The following is a 27816-nucleotide window of genomic DNA, read 5'->3' as shown; positions in this document are numbered from 1 at the left end:
TATATATATATATCTGTATGTATGCGTATATATGTATGTGCGTATGTATATATGTATGTATATATTTATGTGTATATATATATATATATATATATATATATATATATATATATATATACATATTTATATATATGTGTGTGTGTGTGTCTATATATATATATATATATATATATATATATATATATATATATATATATATAAATCTGAAATAACTGAAACTTGTAAAAAGGTTTTATTTTTTTTATTAAACATATTCGAGTATCTAGATAAGAAAAAGGAAAAACTTAGTGAGCATTCTCTATCCATGTATGTAAAAATGGAGAATGATTCCATTTCTAAAGATGAAGCCATATGCTATAGAAGCATTGTTACATGCTAATGTGTTTATATTGCATGCAGGATGGACTGCACTTTATAGATGTACTGAAATTGTAAAACAATGTAACTACTGTAAACGTTTATTGTATACCTTTTTTATTCTGACTAGACATAACAGCTAATAGTTAATTCAGGAACTGAGAGCACTTTATTCCAATTCAGATCACGCGCTGCTGATTGGAGACAGACACGTGGTGACTTTTGATGGACAGCTGTATGATTTCATTTCCCAGTGTGCCCTACTTCTTGCCAAGGATCTTGCTCACAATGCATTTACAGTGTCTCTGAAACCAGAAGAGGGAAGTGTGACGTCTGTCCATGTGGTGATGAATCAAACAGCTCTTGATATTTTTCCTGGACAGAAGGTAAGACTGGCTATTACTTAATAACTAAAATTCATGTCTTATTTTATAGAAATAATGTACTGACTGCAGCAAAAAAAAATAAAAAATCATGGTAAGTTTAAGATACAATTCACTGTGATCTAAAAAAGGTGTGGGGGTAGTACTGAGTTCTAAACCAAAATTCTGAGTCCAGAATCAGTAGTGCCAGTGTGTCACCAAGCCTTATTGTGTCAGTATGTTGCCAAGCCATATTGTGTCAGTGTGTCACCAAGCCTTAATGTGTCAGTATGTCACCAAGCCATACTGTGCCAATGTGACACCAGGCATTATTGTGTCAGTATGTTGCCAAGCCATACTGTGTTAGTGTGTCACATTTCTATAGTTATTATTTATATGGTGTAGAAATTTATACTATTTATATAATGTTTATTTTGCCACTCTGTATGTGTTTTTTACGCCATACAGGTAAGAGATGTAGACATTATGCGTACATTCTTATGATGATCGTGATACAGTGGGGTTACGAAATTAACTTTTTCTTACTGTAGTGTGATTTTGGAGTTGGTATATTTAATTTACAGAGGTATGGGGCACGGGGGGTGCAGGGGGGCTTGCTTCCCTGCAGAAACATAGTAAAAAGTGTGTTTGTTAGTTTGGTGTCATTATATGGTGAGGGGATGCTATTTTCTTGTGATTTATAGTGTTCAATGTTGTCATGCACATTTTAGATGTTATGAAATTCAATGCTATGGGTTTTAGATGTTTTGGGTTTTAGATCTTCTGGTTTTGATGTTATGATTTTAGATGTTATGGGTTTTAGATGTTTTGAAGGGGAACCATGTCAGTATGTCTCTAAACCATACTATCTCAGTGTGTCTACAAGCCATACTGTGCCAGTGTGCCACCAAGCCACATTGTGTCAGTGTGTCACCACACCATACTATGTCAGTGTGTCACCAAGCCATACTGTGTCACTGTGTCACTAAGCCATATTGTCAGTATGTCACCAAGCCATACCATGTCAGTGTGTCACACACCATACTGTGTCAGTGTGTCACACACCATACTGTGTCAGTGTGTCACCAAGCCATATTGTCTCAGTATGTCACCAAGCCATACTGTGCCAGTGTGTCACCACGCCGTACTGTGTCAGTGTGTTGCCAAGCCATACTGTGTCAGTGGGTCACCAAGCCATACTGTACCAGTGTGTCACCACACCATACTGTGTCAGTGTGTCACCAAGCCATTCTGTGTCAGTATGTCACCAAGCTATATTGTGCCAGTGTGTTACCAAGCCATGCTGTGTCAGTTTGTCACTCGGTCATACTGTGGCAGTGTATCACCAAGCCATATTGTGCCAGTATGGCACCAAGCCATACCGTGTCAGTGTGTCACCACCCCATACTGAGGCAGTGTGTCACCAAGCTATACAGTGCCAGTCTGTCACCAAGCCTTATTGTGTTAGTTTGTTGCCAAGCCATACTGCGTCAGTATGTCTGCAAACTATATTGTACCAGTGTGTCACCACTCACCAGGCCACCTTGTGTCATTGTGTCACCAAGCCATACTGTGCCCATGCGCACAAAGCCACACTGTGTCACCACACCATACTGTGTCAGTGTGTAACCAAGCAATACTGTGTCAGTGTGTCACTAAGCCATATTGTGTCAGTTTGTCACCAAGTCATACTGTGTCAGTGCATCACCAAACCATATTGTGTCAGTATGTCACCAAGCCATATTGTGTCAGTGTGTCACTAAGCCATATTGTATCAGTACGTTAGCAAGCCATACTCTGTCAATGTGTCACACACCATACTGTTCCAGTGTGTCACCAAGTCATACTGTGTCATTATGTCACCAAACCATATTGTTTCAGTTTGTCACCAAGCCATACTGTGCCAGTGTTTCACCACACCATACTGTGTCAGTATGTTGCCAAGCCATACTGTATTAGTGTGTCACCAAGCCATACACTGTTAGCATGTCACCTAGCCATACTGTGTCAGTGTGTCACCAAGCCATATTGTGTCAGAATGTCACTAAGCCATACTGTGCCAGTGCGTTCCAAGACATACTGTGCCAGTATGTCACCAAGCCATACTGTGTTAATGTGTCATCAAGTCATACAGTGTCAGTGTGTCACCAAGCCATATTCTGTCAGTGTGTCACCAAGTCATACTGTGCCAATGTGTCGCCACACCATACTGTGTCAGTATGTTGTGAAGCCCTATTGTGTCAGTATATCACCAAGTCATGCTGTATCAGTATGTCACCAAGCCACATTGTGTCAGTATGTTACCACACCATACTGTGTCAGTATGCTTTCAAGTTATACTGTTTCAGTGTGTCACCAAGCCATACTGTGCCAATGTGGCACCAAGCCATACTGTGTCAATATGTCACCAAGCCATACTGTGTCAGTGTGTCACCAAGCCATGCTGTGGCAGTATGTCACCCAGCCATACTGTTGAAGTGTGTCACTACACCATACTGTGCCAGTGCATCACCAAACCATATTGTGTCAGTGTGTCTCCATTCCATACTGTGTCAGTGTGTCTCCATTCCATACTGTGTCAGTGTGTCACCAAGCCATATTGTGTCAGTGTGTCACCACACCATACTGTCAGTGTGTCACCAAGTCATAGTGTGCCAGTGTGTCGCCACACCATACTGTGTCAGTATATCACCAAGTCATGCTGTGTCAGTATGTCACCAAGACACATTGTGTCAGTATGTTACCACACCATACTGTGTCAGTATGTTGTCAAGCCATACTGTTTCAGTGTGTCACCAAGCCATACTGTGCCAGTGTGTCACCAAGCCATACTGTGTCTGTATGTCACCAAGCCATACTGTGTCAGTGTGTCATCAAGCCATGCTGTGGCAGTATGTCACCCAGCCATACTGTTGCAGTGTGTCACCACACCATACTGTGCCAGTGCGTCACCAAGCCATATTGTGTCAGTGTGTCTCCATTTCATACTGTCGGTGTGTCTCTATTCCATACTGTGTCAGTGTGTCACCAAGCCATATTGTGTCAGTGTGTCACCACACCATACTGTGTCAGTGTGTCACTAAGCCATACTTTGCCAGTGTGTCACCAAGCCATACTGTGTCAGTGTGTGACCACACCATACTGTTTCAGTCTGTCACCAAGCCATACTTTGTCAGTGTGTTACCACACCATACTGTGTTAGTGTGTCACTAAGCCATACTGTCTCATTGTGACACTCAGCCATACTGTGTCAGTGTCACCACACCATACTGTGTCAGTGTATTACCAAGCCATACTGTGCCAGTGTGTCACCAAGCCATATTTGCAGTTCTAATTCTTATGTGCTCAAGATCATTGGTCTAACTAAACATACTTAATTTCTTATGTAACTGAGCATGGCCCAGACAGGATTGCTCAAAACATTCTCCAAAGTGAGAAACTGACCATAACTGGCCTCTAGTTTGATGAGCATTCAAAATTTGCATTGATCTATTTGAGCCACAAAAGACTTTGCATGGATCCAGTTTCTGCAGGAGTATATCCAAAGATTGTGAATATGCTCCCCCTCACACAAATACACACAGGGACATAGGAACAAAATTAGGCAAGCAATCATAGGGACCATAATAGGCCTAGCCATATCTACCTTTAAGGAGACACGTGTAAAATTTCTCTTATGAGTACTTAATAATGCCTACCTCTCAAATCAGGAGAGACATAGATGATAATCCTCGTAAATTTGTGTCTACCAGTTCAATCATATATGCTTTATATATGGGCAAAATGTATTTTCCTTGACCATTAGTGATAACTTATTCCGTATGCTGGGAATCTGTTGAGTTAGAAACCTCTCTTTCCAGTGAGTCTTCTTTATTTTTTCTTTTATGTCTAGTTTGTTGTAATTATTTAAACTACAGATGTTTTGTTTTATTTTTGAAGACTGAATAATTATTTTTCTTAAAGTGTTTTATATTAATTTTGAGCTTCTCTCCCCAGGCCTCTACTAAAAATGGGCTTCTACCCAGTCATACTTTCCTGGTAATCAAATGTCAATAAATAAATAAATATATAAATAAATAAATTTACTAGTGTTAGTTTGGGTCAGTAGTATAGTTTTTTGTAGAGCTCCCTCATTTAATAAGTGGTCAAACAGAACTGGGTCTTTCATTGCTTGAAAAGCAAGACAGAGATCACCTGTGAGCAGCTGGTAGGTGACTGAATATAAGGACAGTTGTGATAATCTATCAGGGTAGTTGAAAGATTTAAGGCCTTTAATTTTTTGTTGTTGTTGTTATAAAAGTCATTGGGGATGTCCAACTGAGTAATATGCTCAGATTTCTGCATACCAAAGGGGACATTGTATTTGATGATGGGTCTAAAAGAAGACTACAGTGGTAAGGTGATTTATTTAGAGCTTGAAGATATCCTGTTGGAAATTACCTGGACTAGATAGAACGCTTTCCTGACTATGGTGGAACCATGATGGCTGAATGACAGAGCTGTCCATGTAAGTGCCCAGGTCTCTTATAAATGTATCTGTTTGATAAGGAGACTCATTTATAACATATAAGGTGGAACAGCTTTTTGATGAATTCTACTTTGCTGTGGTTTTATGTGTTTAGCTTGAGACTGCTTTCAGTTCACCAGGCCTGTGCACATTCCAGGGCTTTATGGAGCAGTTAAGTATCAGTGGGTGAGTGGATAACAGTGGCCACCTTGAAGTCATCAGCAAACTTAGTCAATCACCCTTTGGGGATATTTGTTTAGATGTCTGCAAAATAAATGCCAAACAAGAGAAGGGCCAGCACTGATCCCTGTGGTATCCCACCAATTACAATTTTATGATCAGAGAGGGTACTTGCAATTTTAACTCTTTGGGATCTGTTAGATTGCCAGTTTGTAGACCAGTGCATAATGTAGGAGTTTACATTAAGTTTGTCTAACTTTTCAGGGATAGGGTTAAAGCCCTGGAAAAACCAAGGTAAGCAACCAGTATATATTGACCACTCTCCACGGCCTCTGTAACCTTTTCAAAGAAGTTGACTAGGTTCAGGAGACAGGACCTGCCCTTCACAAAACCAGAGAAGTGGGGTCTGAATCAGTTAAGTTAGTCATATTTGCATAAATAAGTTCTGGTATGATAACGTACCTTGGCTTTGCATATAAGGCTGGTGATGCTTCTGGGTCTATAATTACCTGGTTCTGTATAGAGGCCACCCTTGTGCAAAGGAGTTATAGTGACTATTGTCTAGCTGCCAAGGACAGACCCTGTGGATAGGCAAAGTTTGAACAGCTTAAGTAGAGGCTTACATAGTGCATAGTTAAGTAGAGGCTCACATAGTGCGTAGCTAAGTAGAGGTGTACATAGTGCATAGTTAAGTAGAGGCTCACATAGTGGGTAGTTAAGTAGAGACTCACATAATGCGTAGTTAAGTAGAGACTCACATAGTGCATAGTTAAGTAGAGGCTCACATAGTGCGTAGTTAAGTAGAGACTCATATAGTGCGTAGTTAAGTAGAGACTCACATAGTGCATAGTTAAGTAGAGGCGTACATAGTGCATTGTTAAGTAGAGGCTCACATAGTGGGTAGTTAATTAGAGACTCACATAGTGCATAGTTAAGTAAGGACTCACATAGTGCATAGTTAAGTAGAGGCTCACATAGTTCATAGGTTCATAAGTTCATAGGTTCATACTAGGCTATCTGCCCAAGGGCATTTATAAGCCTAGCCCATAGTTATTTGGCTTTCGCCACCCCTTTAGTTTGAATAAAACTATGCCTATTATTTTGCTGTGCCTCTGTCAAGCAGTGACACTGAAGTAATCCCTGGGGTATATCTGCGATCCCCCATCCATTGGTCAAGATTCCTCTTGAACAAGGCCAGCGAGGTGCTCTGCCTCACATGTACCGGGATTTTGTTCCACAGCATAGGGAGTCTCTGGGTGATGAATCTGTCCCTCCAGCATGTTCTATTAATAACCGTGTCAAGGTTCAAGTCTCCCGCCCTTGTGGTTCTGAGGGATCTAGATTTTTTGAGGTGAAGCATATTCATCAAATCAGGGTTTGACATGGCCTTATATGTCAGGCACAGGTCACCTCTGAGCAAGCGGTATGAGACTGAATAGAGCTGGAGTTCTTTCAGTCGGGCAGCATAAGACATATTTTTGAGACCCTTTATCCTTTTGGTGAGGAACTTTTGGGGCCTTTCCAGCTGCTGCAGGTGTCTGGTCAGATACATTCCGAATGGGGCATTGTACTCAATCATAGGTCTAATGAGTGATGAGTACAGGGGGGCAATGACCTCCCTTGATCTAGATGTGAATCCCTTCATGATCAGGTGGGCAATGTAGAAGGTTTTCCTAACTACTTTAGCAACATGAGTGTCAAACGAAAGGCTACTGTCAACCTGGGTCCCCAGATCCCTGATGACTTCTTCTGTGTTCAGTGGATTGCCACCTGTATGGTAGCTAGGGGTAACCTTGTTTTTCCCGAAGGGTATGACTATGCATTTCTTGGCATTTAACTTTAGGCCATGGCTCTGGCACCAGTTATCCGTTTCTGTGAGGCCCTTCTGAAGGATATCTGTGTCAGATGTGTTTTCGACTATGGCGCCCAGTTTGCAGTCATCTGCAAACTTTGTCAGCCATAACCCTCCTGTGTTTGCTTGTACTTCAGAAAAGTAGATGCCGAACAAGAGTGGACCCAGGACTGAGCCCTGTGGGACACCACTTGTGACAGGCTTTGAGTCTGACATGGCTCCAGCAACTCTGACCCTGTGGGTTCTGTCACTTAGCCAGTTTGCAACCCATCTTGTGATGTATGGGTTTACATTCAAGCTGATGAGTTTTTGATGATACCTGAGTGGGGTATTGTGTCGAAGGCCTTTGCCAGGTCAAGGTAGGCTGTATGGACTGCCTTTCCTCATCAATGGCCTTGGTGACTGTCTCGAAAAAAGTCAACCAAGTTTAAAAGGCATGATCTGCCTTTGACAAAGCCAAACTGGGTTGGATCCAAAGTCTGCAAGTTCCCTATGTCTTTATTTATGAGTTCCATTATGATCCTCTCCATGGCTTTGCAGATAAGGCTTGTCAAGCTAATGGGACGGTAATTTCCAGGGTCGGTGGAGGCACCGCCCTTGTGAAGTGGGACCACAGTCGCCGTGCGCCACTCCTTGGGTGCGTATCCTGAGGTGAGGCTAAGATTAAACAGCTGTCCTAACTGCGGGTTTAATTCCTCATTGAGTTCATGGAGCACACAGCCGGGGACACCATCCGGTCCCATGGATGCTGTGTTTTTGCTTTGGAGAGAGCAGTTCTCACCTGGGCGTTGGAGATGTTTGGGGGCTACAATCCTCTGGTATAGATATCTCTCCTTTTGGGGAGGGAGGGGAGAAGTTTGCACTGAACCTGTCAGCCAGTATGTTGGCAATGTGTGTAGGTTCAGTAATCTTCACATCATTTTGAACTAATTCTGAGCATATCTGGGAGTTTCCTCCTAGGTTTCTAACATAGCTAAAGAAGGCCTTATGATTGTCTTTTGAATCCTTGGCGATTTTTCTCTCAAAATTTGCCTTGGATGATTTTATGAGAGCTCTTAGTTTTTACTTATAATGATCAAAGGTGTCTTACCTTTCAAGGATTTTGCTCTATCTTGTAGTAGCTTCCTCCTTTTGTTGTAGAGCTTGTTTATGGCTGGGGTCCACCAGACTGGACGGTTGCCTTTGGTACAAAGAGTCTTAGTTTTGTTTGGGATTGCCTGATCCATGCAGTCCTGTAGGTGCTGGTAGAAGGCATTTGTAAGTGATTCAGCGGTTTGAGTAATGTTTACCACTGGCTCAGGGGCCTTAAAGGAGACCACACTAGTTTTTAGAAGTGTGAAGTCGGCTTTTGAGAAGTTTTTCACTGTGGTCTTTTTGTTTCAGGTGGGGGTGGGATGAGGACCTCCAGCGAGATTAGTTTATGATCTGATCTCACCAGTGAGGGGTATACTTCCGGTGTTGAACATTGTGATCCCATGTTCGTGATGATGAGATCAAGTATGTTTTCTCCTCTTGTGGGGATGGTGACTAGTTGTTCCATGGCATTTGAGTTTATGAACTCCAGGAACCTTTGGGCTAGAGTGTTTGGGCTTGAGTAGTGTTCCCAGTCTATATTAGGGTAGTTGAAGTCACCTAGTATGATGGTGTTTGGAGATACATTTATCCCCTCCATTGTTTTCAGGAAGGCCATGTGAGGTTCCTGAGTTTGAGAGGGTGGCCTGTAATGCGCAGTTAAGTAGAGACTCACATAGTGTGTAGTTAAGTAGATGCTCACATAGTGCGTAGTTAAGTAGAGACTCACATAGTGCGTAGTTTGGTAGAGACTCACATAGTGCATAGTTAAGTAGAGGAGTACATAGTGCATAGTTAAGTAGAGGCTCACATAGTGGGTAGTTAAGTAGAGACTCACATAGTGCATAGTTAAGAAGAGACTCACATAGTATGTAGTTAACTAGAGGCTCACGTAGTGTGTAGTTAAGTAGAGGCTCACATAGTGCGTAGTTAAGTAGAGGCTCACATAGTATGTAGTTAAGTAGAGGCTCACATACTGTGTAGTTAAGTAGAGGCTCACATACTGTGTAGTTAAGTAGAGGCTCACATAGTACTTAGTTAAGTAGAGGCTCACATAGTGCGTAGTTAAGTAGAGCCCCACATAGTGAGTAATTAAGTAGAGATTCACACAGTGCATAGTTAAGTAGAGGCTCACATAGTGCATCGTTAAGTAGAGACTCACATAGTACGTAGTTAAGTAGAGGCTCACATACTGTGTAGTTAAGTAGAGGCTCACATAGTACTTAGTTAAGTAGAGGCTCACATAGTGCGTAGTTAAGTAGAGCCCCACATAGTGAGTAATTAAGTAGAGATTCACATAGTGCATAGTTAAGTAGAGGCTCACATAATGCGTAGTTAAGTAGAGACTCACATAGTACGTAGTTAAGTAGAGGCTCACATAGTGCGTAGTTAAGTAGAGGCTCACATAGTATGTAGTTAAGTAGAGGCTCACATAGTGTGTAGTTAAGTAGAAACTCACATAGTGGGCAGTTAAGTAGAGATTCACATGGTGCATAGTTAATAGAGGCTCACATAGTGCGTAGTTAAGTAGAGGCTCACATAGTGTGTAGTTAAGTAGAGGCTCACATAGTATGTAGTTAAGTAGAGGCTCACATAGTGCGTAGTTAAGTAGAAACTCACATAGTGGGTAGTTAAGTAGAGACTCACATAGTGTGTAGTTAAGTAGAGGCGTACATAGTGCATAGTTAAGTAGAGGCTCACATAGTGGGTAGTTAAGTAGAGGCTCACATAGTGCGTAGTTAAGTAGAGACTCACATAGTGCGTAGTTAAGTAGAGGCTCACATAGTGTGTAGTTAAGTAGAAGCTCATATAGTATGTAGTTAAGTAGAGGCTCACATAGTGCGTAGTTAAGTAGAGGCTCACATAGTGCTTAGTTAAGTAGAGGCTCACATACTGTGTAGTTAAGTAGAGGTTCACATAGTGGGTAGGTGGCACTAATAAGAATGCAGCTTGGCATGCTATCTGGCCCATAGAAATATTATTTTTAGCCATTGACAGGGATTAAAAGAATTGTTTGATTCCTCCCTCCCAAACATATATACCACCTCAGCAATCGCACTAACTGGAAGAAGGGATTGGTCTCCCAAAACAAAGGAATCAGTGCTGGTGCCCACTTAGAAATCCCTTTGGCAGTGACTTCCAGTGGTGAATGGTGACCCCTGCTGTGTTTCAGCTTCCTGTTCCTTGAACAACTGATGCTCAGGTACTTGACCACCTGTCGCTATACACTTAGCAGTAATGCTTATGTTAAAATCCATTACAGAATGTGCTTTGAAAATGTTAACAGTGAATGGTTAAATCACATAATAATACTGGTTAAATCACATAATGATACACCCAAACATAAAAACAGAACAGGCTGCAGGAAATGTTCATTAAGAGTGTTATGAGAAATAGCACATCAAGAGGTCACACCATTTTCTACGCAGCCATTTTCATAGCAACTTTTTAACCACTCATTTTATCATTATCTTGTCAAATATTTAGAAAAAAATAAAAAATTGCTTTAATTTAATCACTCTTTCTTCACTACTGAATATTAAATCAAGTTTGTTATTGCAGAAACATCACACATTGTGTCTCTGCTATCTGTGCAATGGATGTGATGAAAACTCAGCTGTGGGCATGGCGAAGCCCAAGTAAAATGTTATTTGGGGTAGTCAAAGATGGAGTTTTTGTATCCATGCTATCACTTTGACTTCATTTCAGGCCTTGCTATGAGGCATGTTGGTAGTGATTAGACTTATCCTTTCATAAACAGAATATAGAGAACATAAAAGGCAACAAGTGAAGAAAAATCCTATAAGACAGTAAAACTGAACTAAAGTTTTAGGAAGCTGGCAGCGACATTAGCACATCCAGTATATGCAGTGGATATGATAGTATCACTGCCAACTCACTCATTCTAAAACTTCTTATGAAATAATCTCATGAATTGGAATAGACTCTTGCCCAGTTTATTTTGCTAAATGACCATTGATAATAAAACAATTAGGAAATGACGTGGAATAACTTCACTAGTGTTTATGCCTTGTGAAAGATATCCTGAAATACAGAAGATGCTTTCCATTTCATTTCTCCAAGTTTTTTTTGTTTTTTGATGGGAATGGACCCCATTGCTAAGTTAAAGTATAATTAAATTCATGAAATTAGTATTGTTTCAGTCTTTGGCGTTAGCCAAAAGTGCTCTTCTCAGCACCCGCAATGTGCCCAGAACTGACTCCTTCTGCAGTTCATATGGAGTTACGTCTATCTGTAGCATATCTAAATATGACTTTAAATTCTTTTTTATGAGACTTATTGCTATTACTAATGTTGGAACTGTCTGGGTATCCTTCCTCCACAGTGCTCTCATTTCTGCCTGCAAATCCTGGTATTTTATGACTTTGTGTCTCTCAGTACATAACCCGTTGTAATCACTGTCTGTAGCATTATTATTAATGATACTTTTGTCTTCTTTTCATCGATTTCTATATCTGGTTTTCTCTCATCTATTTTTTGAACTGTTGGTAATGGGTAATCCCATGTGATGTAAACTTTATTATTTACTATAATGCTTTGTAGCTCATGTTTCCAGTGCTTCTCAGCTACTTCAACATTATGTTTCCACAATTCTCAGTGCAACAGTCCTGCCATATTATTATGCCTTTCAGTATACAGACCGTCTGCCATTAGTGTATCACACCCAGCAAAAAGACGTGTGACTGTTTTCTGTTCTGTTTTGCAGAACCTAAATTTGCCTCTTTCTCCCACATGTTCAATGGATTTTGTAAACCAAAGTACACATTGTCCACTATCTTAGGCCGCCAATATTACCCTGTCATCTTTTAGGTTCATAGGTTCATACTAGGCTATCCGCCCTAGGGCATTTATAAGCCTAGCCAGAGTGTGTTTGGCTTTCGCCACCCATTTTAAATTAATTTTGCTATGCCCTTTTTCGAGGTTAGTATACTGTGCCTCTGTCTAACTGTGACACAGAAGTGATACCCTGGGTAAACCTACAATCCCCCATCCACTCATCAAGATTCCTCTTGAAGAGAGTCAATGAGGGACTCTGCCTAACCTGGACTGGGATTTTATTCCAGAGTGAAGGGAGCCTCTGGGTTATGAATCTGTCCCTCCAGCATGTCCTATTTATTTCACTGCTGAGGTTCAAGTCTCGAGCGTAGCTCGATGGGATTTGATTTTCTGAGGTGCAGCATGTCCATTAATTCCGGGTTGGACATGGCTTTATACGTCAGGCACAGATCGCCTCTGAGCAGGCGGTAAGCCACTGAGTAGAGCTGGAGTTTCTTTAACTGGACAGCATATGGCATCTGTTTGAGCCCTTTGATCCTCTTGGTGAGGTACTTTTGGGGTCTTTCCAGTTGCTGCAGGTGTCTGGTAAGGTACATCCCAAAAGGGGCATTGTACTCAATTATGGGCCTGATGAGGGATGAGTAAAGAGGTACGATGACCTCCCCTGATCTAGATGTGAATCCCTTCATGATTAGGTGGGCTATATAAAATGTTTTTCTAACCACTTTGGCCACGTGGTTGTCAAATGAAAGATTGCTATCAACTTGGGTCCCCAGGTCCCTAATGACTTCTTCTGTACTTAATGGATTACCACCTATGCGGTAATTTGTGGGCACTTTGTTTTTGCCAAAGGGGATGACTATACACTTTTTGGCGTTTAGCTTGAGGCCATGGCTCTGGCACCAGTTGTCTGTTTCTATGAGACCCTTTTGGAGGATGCTTGTGTCGGCTGGAGAGTTGATTATGGCACCCAGTTTGCAGTCATCTGCGAACTTGGTCAGCCACAGTCCTTCCGTGTTGGCCTGTACTGCCGAGAAATATATACCGAACAAGAGAGGTCCCAGGACTGAGCCTTGTGGGACACCACTTGTAACTGGTTTGGAGTCTGACATGGCTCCAGCAATTCTAACCATGTGGGTTCTGTCCTTGAGCCAGTTTGCAACCCATCTAGTGTCTTAAATACACCTCTTCTTAACCATTCCCGCATCAGATCTTAATCAACATGTGGTTGTTCCAGGATTTGTCTGTACTGGCAACTACATTTATACTTTTTTTCACATCTCTGTACTTCTCATCTGATCCTTTTCCTTATAGTCTTTCTTTTGTTTTTTGGCTTTCCGTTACTGCCCGACCTTTGTCTACTTCTGATTGATTTCCATTCCCGGTTGACACTGATATGCTTCTGCCAAAAAAAAAAAATGCAGGGAAGTGATCTTAGACTTGTTCTCCTCATGTTTACAGCTTTCAGTATGTGTGGGTCTTGTGAGATCAGCAAATTTGTATGCAGCCCTACAATTGCGGACTTAGACATGTCATCAGTTTTGAGGAGGATCATATCTCTCTGAGAACAAGAAATATATAATCCTGGTATACACTGAATTTCATATATCATTTGATAAGCGTGAAGCATTTTTCTTGTTTTCCTGTCCAACTGATCGAATACCTTTTGGGGACAGTAAATCACCCCAAAACTGTAAGTCAAAACAGGAATTTATTTATGGCCTATTGGGAAAGGCACTTTGTATTCATCAACAAAGATTGGAAAGATAAGCTTTTCTTCTATACACGCTTCCTAGATGACATGTTTATTTTATTTAATGGTGACTCATTAATGGCTCATTCTTTTGTTGAGTACTTGAACTCAACAACAACCTTCCTAAAATTCACTTACCGATTTGAGACTCACTCAATTGACTATCTTGATTCAGTTTATCAAGGCTTCCAATGTCTGATCAGCTTAAAGCGGTCATTTTTTAGAAAGGCTACTTATGTGAATTCTTTCCTACATTTCACTAGCTCTCACCCACTAAAACAAAAAAGAGCCATTGTGAAAGGCCAATTGGTGAGGGCGGCAAGAATGTGTAGTGAAGTGTGTGACTTCTTGTCTGAAGTGACAAGTCTGAAGGAGTATTTTTTACATCGTGGCTACCCATTGGGGTTAGTGGACAATCTTATTAATGAGGTGTCCATTAAGAGAAGGGTAGGTTTATATGAACCCCTACTTCCAGTGTCACCCATAGTTGAAGTGGTTTCTGAGCACACAGCTAGTGACATTCCATCTACGTCACTCTCTTGTGTTATAAATTCCGTTACTGAAAATCCATCACAGGAATTTGGGTGTAGTTTTGTCATGACATATAATATTAATTCTGATGCTATTTTGGGCATTTTAACTAAGAATTGGTATTTCATTTCTACACATACGCTGTTGTGTGACAAACTAGGGGACAAACCCCGTGTTGTTTTCAGGAGAGGGAGGAATATGAAGGACTTATTACAATGCGCTCCCTCAGGTGACTCCCTTAAAAGGATTAAGGGGTCATTTCCTTGTGGTTTTTGCAACTGGTGCAATCTTATTAAGGCAGGTAGTTCATTTGAAGTTTCAGATAGGAAACATTTTATTAAGTATAGGATTTGTTGTGACACTAAATCCATAATCTACCTAGCTTTTTGTACATGCTGCCCTGCTTTCTACGTCGGTAAGACGGACAGAAAGTTCAAGGAGCGCATTTACCAGCACCATTATGCAATTAAAAATAACAAATGTGAAAATGCATTGGCCAAGCACGTATTTAACAACCCGGGCCACGCATTTATGTTTATGGGTATCAACCATGTGGCTCCTTCTATTAGGGGTGGCCCTACTTCTATCATACTTGAAATACGTGAACTGTTGTGGCAGTTAAAATTAGATTCTTTTAATACACCGGGGCTAAATGAAAGCTGTAATATCGCCCCAGTGTTAAAATATAAAGCATATCTTAGATGATATTCAGTTTCAAAATACCTTTACTGAACATATAACTATTTGGTTTTTTAGTATTTAGTACTGCCAGTGCTGCTTATTATTATATTATATATAACCTATGATATAAGTCATCTTGTATATTTGGTATATATATACCCTGTTCTTTAGGAATTATTGACATCCATTCTAACTAGTTAGTTAGGTTTACTAAAAGATAGCATTACATGTTTTTATTCATTTCATACATTGCTATCATATTGCTATTATTGTTTTAAATTATTTATTTATGTTTCATTTTGCTTAATGCGCATAGCATATGTTTTGATTTGATATGCTCTTGTTCTTTGTATTCTAAATGTTCTTTTAAGGTGTAAATGCAACAGCAGGTGTGGTTACTGAGTCTGTCTTTTCTAATTAAGTAATTAGTAACTCCTATATAAAAAGGGAGGTATTTTTTAGTGTTTTTAAAAATCCTCTGAAGAAGCTACACTGTGTTTGTGGCGAAAACGCTGCTTTTGCTTGTGAAAATAATAAAAAACGCGTTAAGGAACTTTTGGGCTTGTGTTCTTGGTGGACTGGAGCTTTGTTCGATAGTGCGTAGTTAGGTAGAGACTCACATAGTGCATAGTTAAGTAGAGGAGTACATAGTGCATAGTTAAGTAGAGGCTCACATAGTGCATAGTCAAGTAGAGACTCATATAGTGCATAGTTAAGTGAGACTCACATAGTGCGTAGTTAAGTAGAGACTCACATAGTGCTTAGTTAAATAGAGACTCACATAGTGCGTAGTTAAGTAGAGGAGTACATAGTGCATAGTTAAGTAGAGGCTCACATAGTGGGTAGTTAAGTAAAGACTCACATAGTGCATAGTTAAGAAGAGACTCACATAGTATGTAGTTAAGTAGAGGCTCACGTAGTGTGTAGTTAAGTAGAGGCTCACATAGTGCGTAGTTAAGTACAGGCTCACATAGTATGTAGTTAAGTAGAGGCTCACATACTGTGTAGTTAAGTAGAGGCTCACATACTGTGTAGTTAAGTAGAGGCTCACATAGTACTTAGTTAAGTAGAGGCTCACATAGTGCGTAGTTAAGTAGAGCCCCACATAGTGAGTAATTAAGTAGAGATTCACATAGTGCATAGTTAAGTAGAGGCTCACATAATGCGTAGTTAAGTAGAGACTCACATAGTACGTAGTTAAGTAGAGGCTCACATAGTGCGTAGTTAAGTAGAGGCTCACATAGTATGTAGTTAAGTAGAGGCTCACATAGTGGGCAGTTAAGTAGAGATTCACATAGTGCATAGTTAATAGATGCTCGCATAGTGCGTAGTTAAGTAGAGGCTCACATAGTGTGTAGTTAAGTAGAGGCTCACATAGTATGTAGTTAAGTAGAGGCTCACATAGTGCGTAGTTAAGTAGAAACTCACATAGTGGGTAGTTAAGTAGAGACTCACATAGTGTGTAGTTAAGTAGAGGCGTACATAGTGTATAGTTAAGTAGAGGCTCACATAGTGGGTAGTTAAGTAGAGGCTCACATAGTGCGTAGTTAAGTAGAGACTCACATAGTGCGTAGTTAAGTAGAGGCTCACATAGTGTGTAGTTAAGTAGAAGCTCATATAGTATGTAGTTACATAGAGGCTCACATAGTGCGTAGTTAAGTAGAGGCTCACATATTATGTAAATACACTAGTCACTTTAGTTCTAATTGTGCACCTTTATGTGTACTATATATGAGGCTTTTTGGAACTGTTATGGTAGTACTAGGTAGTGTTTTGCTAACCTATTTAATTAATATGTGACTACCTATGCAGTATGCATTCTATCAGAAGTTATATTTATTTAATTATTTGACTTAAATTGAGCGGTGTGGGGAATGGATTTATTCAAATTAAATTTAAATTTAAATTTATTTTAAATAATTTTATTTAATTCATATTAACTAACTAATTTCATTTAGTTTTAAATATTTGACTAATACTAGGATGTCTTGGTTTAAGAATATGCTTATTCAGGGTTTTAATTGTTGTTTTTAATTTATGTTCTCATTATGTCTTATTAGCTACAAATTGCATTGATGCTAATTAATGATGTCATCATATGTATAAATTGTAATCAACAGCACACGTATTTGTCTGATGAAGTCTGCTAGTCGAGCAGACGAAAAGCGCTTCACTCCATTAAATTTTGTATCCTGTGGCTCACCAGTTGTCTCTCTGTGGCGAAAGTTGTATTGTCTACTGGTTCCTTTCTAGTTTTCAGAGGCTCACATAGTGCTTAGTTAAGTAGAAGCTCACATACTGTGTAGTTAAGTAGAGGTTCACATAGTGGGTAGGTGGCACTAATAAGAATGCAGCTTGGCATGCTATCTGGCCCATAGAAATATTATTTTTAGCCATTGACAGGGATTAAAAGAATTGTTTGATTCCTCCCTCCCAAACATATATACCACCTCAGCAATCGCACTAACTGGAAGAAGGGATCGGTCTCCCAAAACAAAGGACTCAGTGCTGGTGCCCACTTAGAAATCCCTTTGGCAGTGACTTCCAGTGGTGAATGGTGACCCCTGCTGTGTTTCAGCTTCCTGTTCCTTGAACAACTGATGCTCAGGTACTTGACCACCTGTCGCTATACACTTAGCAGTAATGCTTATGTTAAAATCCATTACAGAATGAGCTTTGAAAATGTTAACAGTGATTGGTTAAATCACATAATAATACTGGTTAAATCACATAATGATACACCCAAACATAAAAACAGAACAGGCTGCAGGAAATGTTCATTAAGAGTGTTATGAGAAATAGCACATCAAGAGGTCACACCATTTTCTACGCAGCCATTTTCATAGCAACTTTTTAACCACTCATTTTATCATTATCTTGTCAAATATTTAGAAAAAAATTAAAAATTGCTTTAATTTAATCACTCTTTCTTCACTACTGAATATTAAATCAAGTTTGTTATTGCAGAAACATCACACATTGTGTCTCTGCTATCTGTGCAATGGATGTGATGAAAACTCAGCTGTGGGCATGGCGAAGCCCAAGTAAAACATTATTTGGGGTAGTCAAAGATGGAGTTTTTGTATCCATGCTATCACTTTGACTTCATTTCAGGCCTTGCTATGAGGCATGTTGGTAGTGATTAGACTTATCCTTTCATAAACAGAAAATAGAGAACATAAAAGGCAACAAGTGAAGAAAAATCCTATAAGACAGTAAAACTGAACTAAAGTTTTAGGAAGCTGGCAGCGACATTAGCACATCCAGTATATGCAGTGGATATGATAGTATCACTGCCAACTCACTCACTTATTCTAAAACTTCTTATGAAATAATCTCATGAATTGGAATAGACTCTTGCCCAGTTTATTTTGCTAAATGACCATTGATAATAAAACAATTAGGAAATGACGTGGAATAACTTCACTAGTGTTTATGCCTTGTGAAAGATATCCTGAAATACAGAAGATGCTTTCCATTTCATTTCTCCAAGTTTTTTTTTGTTTTTTGATGGGAATGGACCCCATTGCTAAGTTAAAGTATAATTAAATTCATGAAATTAGTATTGTTTCAGTCTTTGGTGTTAGCCAAAAGTGCTCTTCTCAGCACCCGCAATGTGCCCAGAACTGACTCCTTCTGCAGTTCATATGGAGTTACGTCTATCTGTAGCATATCTAAATATGACTTTAAATTCTTTTTTATGAGACTTATTGCTATTACTAATGTTGGAACTGTCTGGGTATCCTTCCTCCACAGTGCCCTCATTTTTGCCTGCAAATCCTGGTATTTTATGACTTTGTGTCTCTCAGTACATAACCCGTTGTAATCACTGTCTGTAGCATTATTATTAATGATACTTTTGTCTTCTTTTCATCGATTACTATATCTGTTTTTTTCTCATCTATTTTTTGAACTGTTGGTAATGGGTAATCCCATGTGATGTAAACTTTATTATTTACTATAATGCTTTGTAGCTCATGTTTCCAATGCTTCTCAGCTACTTCAACATTATGTTTCCACAATTCCCAGTGCAACAGTCCTGCCATATTATTATGCCTTTCAGTATACAGACCGTCTGCCATTAGTGTATCACACCCAGCAAAAAGACGTGTGACTGTTTTCTGTTTTGTTTTGCAGAACCTAAATTTGCCTCTTTCTCCCACATGTTCAATGGATTTTGTAAACCAAAGTACACATTGTCCACTATCTTAGGCCGCCAATATTACCCTGTCATCTTTTAGGTTCATAGGTTCATACTAGGCTATCCGTCCTAGGGCATTTATAAGCCTAGCCAGAGTGTGTTTGGCTTTCGCCACCCATTTTAAATTAATTTTGCTATGCCCTTTTTTGAGGTTAGTATACTGTGCCTCTGTCTAACAGTGACACAGAAGTGATACCCGGGGTAAACCTACAATCCCCCATCCACTCATCAAGATTCCTCTTGAAGAGAGTCAATGAGGGACTCTGCCTAACCTGGACTGGGATTTTATTCCAGAGTGAAGGGAGCCTCTGGGTTATGAATCTGTCCCTCCAACATGTCCTATTTATTTCACTGCTGAGGTTCAAGTCTCTCGAGCGCGTAGCTTGATGGGATTTGGATTTTCTGAGGTGCAGCATGTCCATTAATTCCGGGTTGGACATGGCTTTATACGTCAGGCACAGATCGTCTCTGAGCAGGCGGTATGCCACTGAGTAGAGCTGGAGTTTCTTTAACTGGACAGCATATGGCATCTGTTTGAGCCCTTTGATCCTCTTGGTGAGGTACTTTTGGGGTCTTTCCAGTTGCTGCAGGTGTCTGGTAAGGTACATCCCAAAAGGGGCATTGTACTCAATTATGGGCCTGATGAGGGATGAGTAAAGAGGCACGATGACCTCCCCTGATCTAGATGTGAATCCCTTCATGATTAGGTGGGCTATATAAAATGTTTTTCTAACCACTTTGGCCACGTGGTTGTCAAATGAAAGATAGCTATCAACTTGGGTCCCCAGGTCCCTAATGACTTCTTCTTCTGTACTTAATGGATTACCACCTATACGGTAATTTGTGGGCACTTTGTTTTTGTCAAAGGGGATGACTATACACTTTTTGGCGTTTAGCTTGAGGCCATGGCTCTGGCACCAGTTGTCTGTTTCTATGAGGCCCTTTTGGAGGATGCTTGTGTCGGCTGGAGAGTTGATTATGGCACCCAGTTTGCAGTCATCTGCGAACTTGGTCAGCCACAGTCCTTCCGTGTTGGCCTGTACCGCCGAGAAATATATACCGAACAAGAGAGGTCCCAGGACTGAGCCTTGTGGGACACCACTTGTAACTGGTTTGGAGTCTGACATGGCTCCAGCAATTCTAACCATGTGGGTTCTGTCCTTGAGCCAGTTTGCAACCCATCTAGTGTCTTAAATACACCTCTTCTTAACCATTCCCGCATCAGATCTTAATCAACATGTGGTTGTTCCAGGATTTGTCTGTACTGGCAACTACATTTATACTTTTTTTCACATCTCTGTACTTCTCATCTGATCCTTTTCCTTATAGTCTTTCTTTTGTTTTTTGGCTTTCCGTTACTGCCCGACCTTTGTCTACTTCTGATTGATTTCCATTCCCGCTTGACACTGATATGCTTCTGCCAAAAAAAAAAATGCAGGGAAGTGATCTTAGACTTGTTCTCCTCATGTTTACAGCTTTCAGTATGTGTGGGTCTTGTGAGATCAGCAAATTTGTATGCAGCCCTACAATTGCGGACTTAGACATGTCATCAGTTTTGAGGAGGATCATATCTCTCTGAGAACAAGAAATATATAATCCTGGTATACACTGAATTTCATATATCATTTGATAAGCGTGAAGCATTTTTCTTGTTTTCCTGTCCAACTGATCGAATACCTTTTGGGGACAGTAAATCACCCCAAAACTGTAAGTCAAAACAGGAAGAGCAAATTGGTTTATAGCTTGGAATTTGTTCTTAGATGTCAGGGCTGTTTTCAGTATTAATTTTAGTCTTCTAAAATATTTCTTACCGAGATTCGTTCACATTTGTTCATGTTTTATTGTCAATCCTTCATCAATTCCCAAACATTTATACATTCCCTCCTGCCCAAGTTCGTTTATATCACATTCCTGTTCCAGGTTGATATTTTCCTGGTGCTGCAGCTTTCCTGCTTTAAATGTTGCTTTTGCATATTTATCAAGACCAAATGACATTCTTATATTATCTGAGAAAGTTCTGACCACTTGCAGTTGTGTTTTCAGATCCTCATCTGATGATCTATACAATTTTAAATCATCAAAAAAGAAAAGATGAGAAGTCTTTACCCTTTGTTGTTTTCTGGGTGCCAAATTGTAACTATGAGCTAAACAGTTAATTATACAGCTTAATCGGTTAAGGACAAGACAAAAGAGCAGTGGTGACAGAGAGTCACCCTGGAATATACCCTTTTGAATGTTTATTCATGCGATAAAGATTTGTCCTTTAGCATGGCTTAGCTGCAAAGTGGTTTGTCACTGTTTCATGGTCACTGTAAAGTAATTGATCAATGGAGGGTATATCCTATACATCTGTAAGCACTCTTTTATCCATGAATGTTGGATGTTGTCAAATGGTTTTTGTAATTTATCCATACCATACTTACATTCTTCTCATTTTTGCAATTATCCACTATGACTTTATTTAACAACAAATAATCTATTGTTCCATATGACTTTCTTTTATTGCCCTTTTGTTCTATTGACATCATTCTGTTTTCTTCTAAATGACTATAAACTGTCGGCATTAATTCCAGTATATAGTTTATACATCGTCAGAAGGGAAGATATTGGTACATAAATTTAGGATAGTTTGCAAGTTCACTCTTAAGGCAGAGTATCATTTTTCCTATTGTCAGCCAGGTTGGTGTCTTTTTGGAATGTGCATTTAAGCAGTTCTTACTCATGGCTAAATTTTCATGCTGGGTCTTTCGGCTTTTCCCGATTAGGGGTCGCTACAGTGGAACTCCGGTCCGCTAATGATTGGTAGTTGATTTTTACATGCAGAGTTACCAGCCCTGATGCACAACCTTCAACGAAGGTACACCCATTCACACACGTCTCCACGCAGAAGACGCTCTAGCTGAGAATCGAACTAGATGTTAATACTTTTAGCCAGAAATTAGGTACTGCATCTGGGCCTGGAGTTTTCCAGTTATGAGCATTTCTTAATTTTGTTTCAATCTCTCTGGCCATTACTTCACATTTCATATCCTGTACATTTGAACTTCTTACTGTTTCTTTTACTTTTTATATCAATTTAGCATCTCTGTTAGGTTCCACAGGGTTTTCATAAATATTTCTCCAAAATGTGTTTATTTCTTCTTTTTTGATGGTATTTCTATTCCTTTTGATTTGTTTCGAAATTCTCTATACATTTTTTGGGTCATCGATGAATTGCTTATTTTGTAGTTTTCCTTTACAGCCATCTGCATATATTCTACGTTTTTTCTGCCTGTGCTGATATCTTTAGTGTATTATTTACAATAGTGTACAATGCATCCTTTTCTTTTCCAACACTGAGCTTTGCTTTTATCACGTCTAAGTATTTTTGTTGATCTGTTCCCTCTTCTGTCCTCTTCTAACAGTGACACTTCTTGTCTTAATTGCTTTATATTTTTCTCTATTTGATACTTCCATGATGGCATTCGATTTCTCCCCTTCCTTTCCCTCACTAACCTGTGTTCTTGTGGTAGAATTTTATCAGTTATTCATTTAGCTGCACAGTAATATATCCTGTTTATTTCTGTTGTATTGCATGGATCTCTATGGACCGTCCTAATTACTGTGTTCATTTGTTTTATCAAACGTCTGACTTTTTGGGTTTTATTGACTTTCTGCAGTGTATTTCTTTCATTGATCTTAATATGTCTATCTCTATTAAGTCAAGCAACATCTTCTTTTAGATGTTTTTCTTCTAAACTGAGACACGTTGTTTGTTCTCTGTTTCTTGCAAACACTCTACAGAAAGTTATAGTACATCTTCCTATGACATACACTCTTCAGCTTCAACCTGTACCATCTGTTGCTCTTTCTTATCATAGCTCGCTGGCCTATCACACAACAACAGTGACTGTGTCAGAGTTACCACCATTTCCTGTTCCTTTCCTTGCTGTGTTACTTCATCTGAACTTTTGTACTGGTTTCCTACAGAAGGCTACAGGATATCTTAGATAGGTTCATAGGTTCATAGATTAGTACTAGGCTAACTGCCCTTTGTGAGCTATTTTAAACCTAGCCAATTATCCCTTGTGGCTCTCAAACCGTGCACTTTGTGTTTGTAAGGCAAACACCTTAACCATTAGGCCACCCTCCCAACCCCATCTTCATGTGACAACTGCTCAGGTGCTTCCCATTCCACCTGCTTCTCCTTAATTTTAGAACTCACTGTTTCATCATGCTGTGATGTTACCAGAGTTGGATTTTCTGCACTGCATCCTTCACTTCTCAAGTAACCCATAACTTCAGTTTCTATTTCTTTAACTTTTGAATTACTAATCCTGTTTTCTACTTTTGCCTTTGTTTTCTTGTTTTTTGTATTGTGACAGTTTCCATGTCTGGATGCCACTGTCTGTATTTCTCTTAAAATATCTTTGCTGCTGCTTATTTGTACTGATTAGTTTTACTTTCTGTTTTACATTAATATTACGCAGTATTAAATCTGTCGTTTTCATTCCTGTGTCTGTATTTCTTCTTCTGATGTCTCCTGTTCCTCATATATCTCCTTCCTTTGGGGACTCATTGTTCCATCATGTTCTGACATGACTTATGTTAGACTTTCTACACTAAATCCTTCATTTCACAGGTATTCCATAACTTCAGCTTTTATTTGTAGAACTTCTTCTTTACTGATCTCCCCCTCTGTGATCTTATTTTTTGTATTGTGAAATTTACATATCTAGGTGTCTTTGCTTATATTTATCTTCATATAGCTTTGGAGCTACATTTTTTTAATTGATTAGTTTGGCTTTCTCCTTTGCATAAATATTGTAGCATATCAGGCCTCTCTTTCTTTCCTATGTCCATGTTTCTTTTTTGTACCTTTCAAAAATCTCTAAGTTTGTTCTTTGTATGTTTGCACTTCCTCTGTCTCTTCTTTTTCCAAATGGCCTAAGGTTTCTTGATCTATATAATGTTTTTTCATGAATCTATTGTATTAATGGACACAGATTTGCTTTTGAAGATTTTGAAAGTTTTTATTCTGCAATTATTTTTTTTCCTCTAATTTGTCTCTTGATATTTTTGAATATCTTAAATCCAGAAATTTACTTATGTTATATTGCAGGAATTTCTATGAGCAGTTCTGATTACTGTGTTTGTTTGCTCTATCATACTTCTAACATTTTGAGTCTTATTGACTTCCTGTAGTCTATTTCTTTCATTTATCTTAATATGTTTGTCCATCTCTATTAAATCAAGCAACTGTTCCCTTAGATCATTTTCTTTTAAACTGAAGGCACATTCTTTGTTCTCCATTTCCTGGGACATTCTACAGAAAGTTCCAGAACATATTGCTGTGACCTATTTTATTCAGCTGCATTATGTGTCATCCATTGCTGTTCATATAGGAACACACTGTCCTATTATTCCGTAGCACTGACCGTGTTCGAGTTGTCGTAGGTCCCTGCTCCTTCTCACACTGTCCTGTCATTCCGTATCACTGACTGTGTTTGAGTTGTCACAGGTCCCTGCTCCTTCTCACACTGTCCTGTCATTCCGTATCACTGACTGTGTTTGAGTTGTCACAGGTCCCTGCTCCTTCTCACACTGTCCTGTCATTCCGTAGCACTGACCGTGTTCAAGTTGTCGTAGGTCCCTGCTCCTTCTCACACTGTCCTGTCATTCCGTATCACTGACTGTGTTCGAGTTGTCACAGCTCCCTGCTCCTTCTCACACTGTCCTGTCATTCCGTATCACTGACTGTGTTTGAGTTGTCACAGGTCCCTGCTCCTTCTCACACTGTCCTGTCATTCCGTAGCACTGACCGTGTTCGAGTTGTCGTAGGTCCCTGCTCCTTCTCACACTGTCCTGTCATTCCATAGCACTGACTGTGTTCGAGTTGTCACAGGTACCTGCTCCTTCTCACACTGTCCTATCATTCCGTAGCACTGAATATGTTCGAGTTGTCACAGGTCCCTGCTCCTTCTCACACTGTCCTGTCATTCCATAGCACTGACTGTGTTCGAGTTGTCACAGGTCCCTGCTCCTTCTCACACTGTCCTGTCATTCCATAGCACTGACTGTGTTCGAGTTGTCACAGGTCCCTGCTCCTTCTCACACTGTCCTGTCATTCCGTAGCACTGACTGTGTTCGAGTTGTCACAGGTCCCTGCTCCTTCTCACACTGTCCTATCATTCCGTAGCACTGACTGTGTTCGAGTTGTCACAGGTCCCTGCTCCTTCTCACACTGTCCTGTCATTCCGTAGCACTGACAGTGTTCGAGTTGTCACAGGTCCCTGCTCCTTCTCACACTGTCCTATTATTCCGTAGCATTGACTGTGTTCGAGTTGTCACAGGTCCCTGCTCCTTCTCACACTGTCCTATCATTCCGTAGCACTGACTGTGTTCGAGTTGTCACAGGTCCCTGCTCCTTCTCACACTGTCCTATTATTCCGTAGCATTGACTGTGTTCGAGTTGTCACAGGTCCCTGCTCCTTCTCACACTGTCCTGTCATTCCGTAGCACTGACTGTATTCAAGTTGTCACAGGTCCCTGCTCCTTCTCACACTGTCCTATCATTCCGTAGCACTGACTGTGTTCGAGTTGTCACAGGTCCCTGCTCCTTCTCACACTGTCCTGTCATTCTGTAGCACTGACTGTGTTCGAGTTGTCACAGGTCCCTGCTCCTTCTCACACTGTCCTATTATTCCATAGCACTGACTGTGTTCGAGTTGTCACAGGTCCCTGCTCCTTCTCACACTGTCCTGTCATTCCATAGCACTGACTGTGTTCGAGTTGTCACAGGTCCCTGGTCCTTCTCACACTGTCCTATTATTCCGTAGCACTGACTGTGTTCGAGTTGTCACAGGTCCCTGTACCTTCTCACACTGTCCTATCATTCCGTAGCACTGACTGTGTTCGAGTTGTCACAGGTCCCTGCTCCTTCTCACACTGTCCTGTCATTCCATAGCACTGAATCTGTTCGAGTTGTCACAGGTCCCTGCTCCTTCTCACACTGTCCTATCATTCCGTAGCACTGACTGTGTTCGAGTTGTCACAGGTCCCTGCTCCTTCTCACACTGTCCTATCATTCCATAGCACTGACTGTGTTCAAGTTGTCACAGGTCCCTGCTCCTTCTCACACTGTCCTATCATTCCTTAGCACTGACTGTGTTCGAGTTGTCACAGGTCCCTGCTCCTTCTCACACTGTCCTATCATTCCATAGCACTGACTGTGTTCGAGTTGTCACAGGTCCCTGCTCCTTCTCACACTGTCCTATCATTCCGTAGCACTGACTGTGTTCGAGTTGTCACAGGTCCCTGCTCCTTCTCACACTGTCCTATCATTCCGTAGCACTGACTGTGTTCGAGTTGTCACAGGTCCCTGCTCCTTCTCACACTGTCCTGTCATTCCATAGCACTGACTGTGTTCGAGTTGTCACAGGTCCCTTGTCCTTCTCACACTGTCCTATCATTCCGTAGCACTAACTGTGTTCGAGTCATCACAGGTCCCTGCTCCTTCTCACACTGTCCTATCATTCCGATAGCACTGACTGTGTTCGAGTTGTCACAGGTCCCTGGTCCTTCTCACACTGTCCTTTCATTCCGTAGCACTGACTGTGTTCGAGTTGTCACAGGTCCCTGCTCCTTCTCACACTGTCCTGTCATTCCGTAGCACTGACTGTGTTTGAGTTGTCACAGGTCCCTGCTCCTTCTCACACTGTCCTGTCATTCCGTAGCACTGACTGTGTTCGAGTTGTCACAGGTCCCTGCTCCTTCTCACACTGTCCTATTATTCCATAGCACTGACTGTGTTCGAGTTGTCACAGGTCCCTGCTCCTTCTCACACTGTCCTGTCATTCCATAGCACTGACTGTGTTCGAGTTGTCACAGGTCCCTGCTCCTTCTCACACTGTCCTATCATTCCATAGCACTGACTGTGTTCAAGTTGTCACAGGTCCCTGCTCCTTCTCACACTGTCCTATTATTCCGTAGCACTGACTGTGTTCGAGTTGTCACAGGTCCCTGCTCCTTCTCACACTGTCCTATCATTCCGTAGCACTGACTGTGTTCGAGTTGTCACAGGTCCCTGCTCCTTCTCACACTGTCCTATTATTCCGTAGCACTGACTGTGTTCGAGTTGTCACAGGTCCCTGCTCCTTCTCACACTGTCCTGTCATTCCATAGCACTGACTGTGTTCGAGTTGTCACAGGTCCCTGCTCCTTCTCACACTGTCCTATCATTCCGTAGCACTGACTGTGTTCGAGTTGTCACAGGTCCCTGCTCCTTCTCACACTGTCCTGTCATTCCGTAGCACTGACTGTGTTCGAGTTGTCACAGGTCCCTGCTCCTTCTCACACTGTCCTATTATTCCATAGCACTGACTGTGTTCGAGTTGTCACAGGTCCCTGCTCCTTCTCACACTGTCCTGTCATTCCATAGCACTGACTGTGTTCGAGTTGTCACAGGTCCCTGCTCCTTCTCACACTGTCCTATTATTCCGTAGCACTGACTGTGTTCGAGTTGTCACAGGTCCCTGCTCCTTC

General features: G+C 40.7%; 1 protein-coding gene across 1 annotated transcript in view; it reads left to right on the top strand.

Annotated features, from left to right (window-relative positions):
- The window catches only part of LOC122816123, a 958912-nt gene that overhangs the window by 788222 nt on the left and 142874 nt on the right, over nt 1–27816 (top strand). The window contains exon 12 of the mRNA XM_044088882.1: nt 541–743. Coding sequence (XP_043944817.1) covers nt 541–743 — 203 coding nt within the window. The remainder of the gene's footprint in view (nt 1–540; nt 744–27816) is intronic.

The sequence above is a fragment of the Protopterus annectens genome, chromosome 12.part0 (genome assembly GCF_019279795.1).
Source record: "Protopterus annectens isolate FY-2018-M chromosome 12.part0, PAN1.0, whole genome shotgun sequence".
Lineage (NCBI taxonomy): Eukaryota > Metazoa > Chordata > Ceratodontiformes > Protopteridae > Protopterus > Protopterus annectens.
This window is presented reverse-complemented; position numbering and strand designations above follow the sequence as displayed.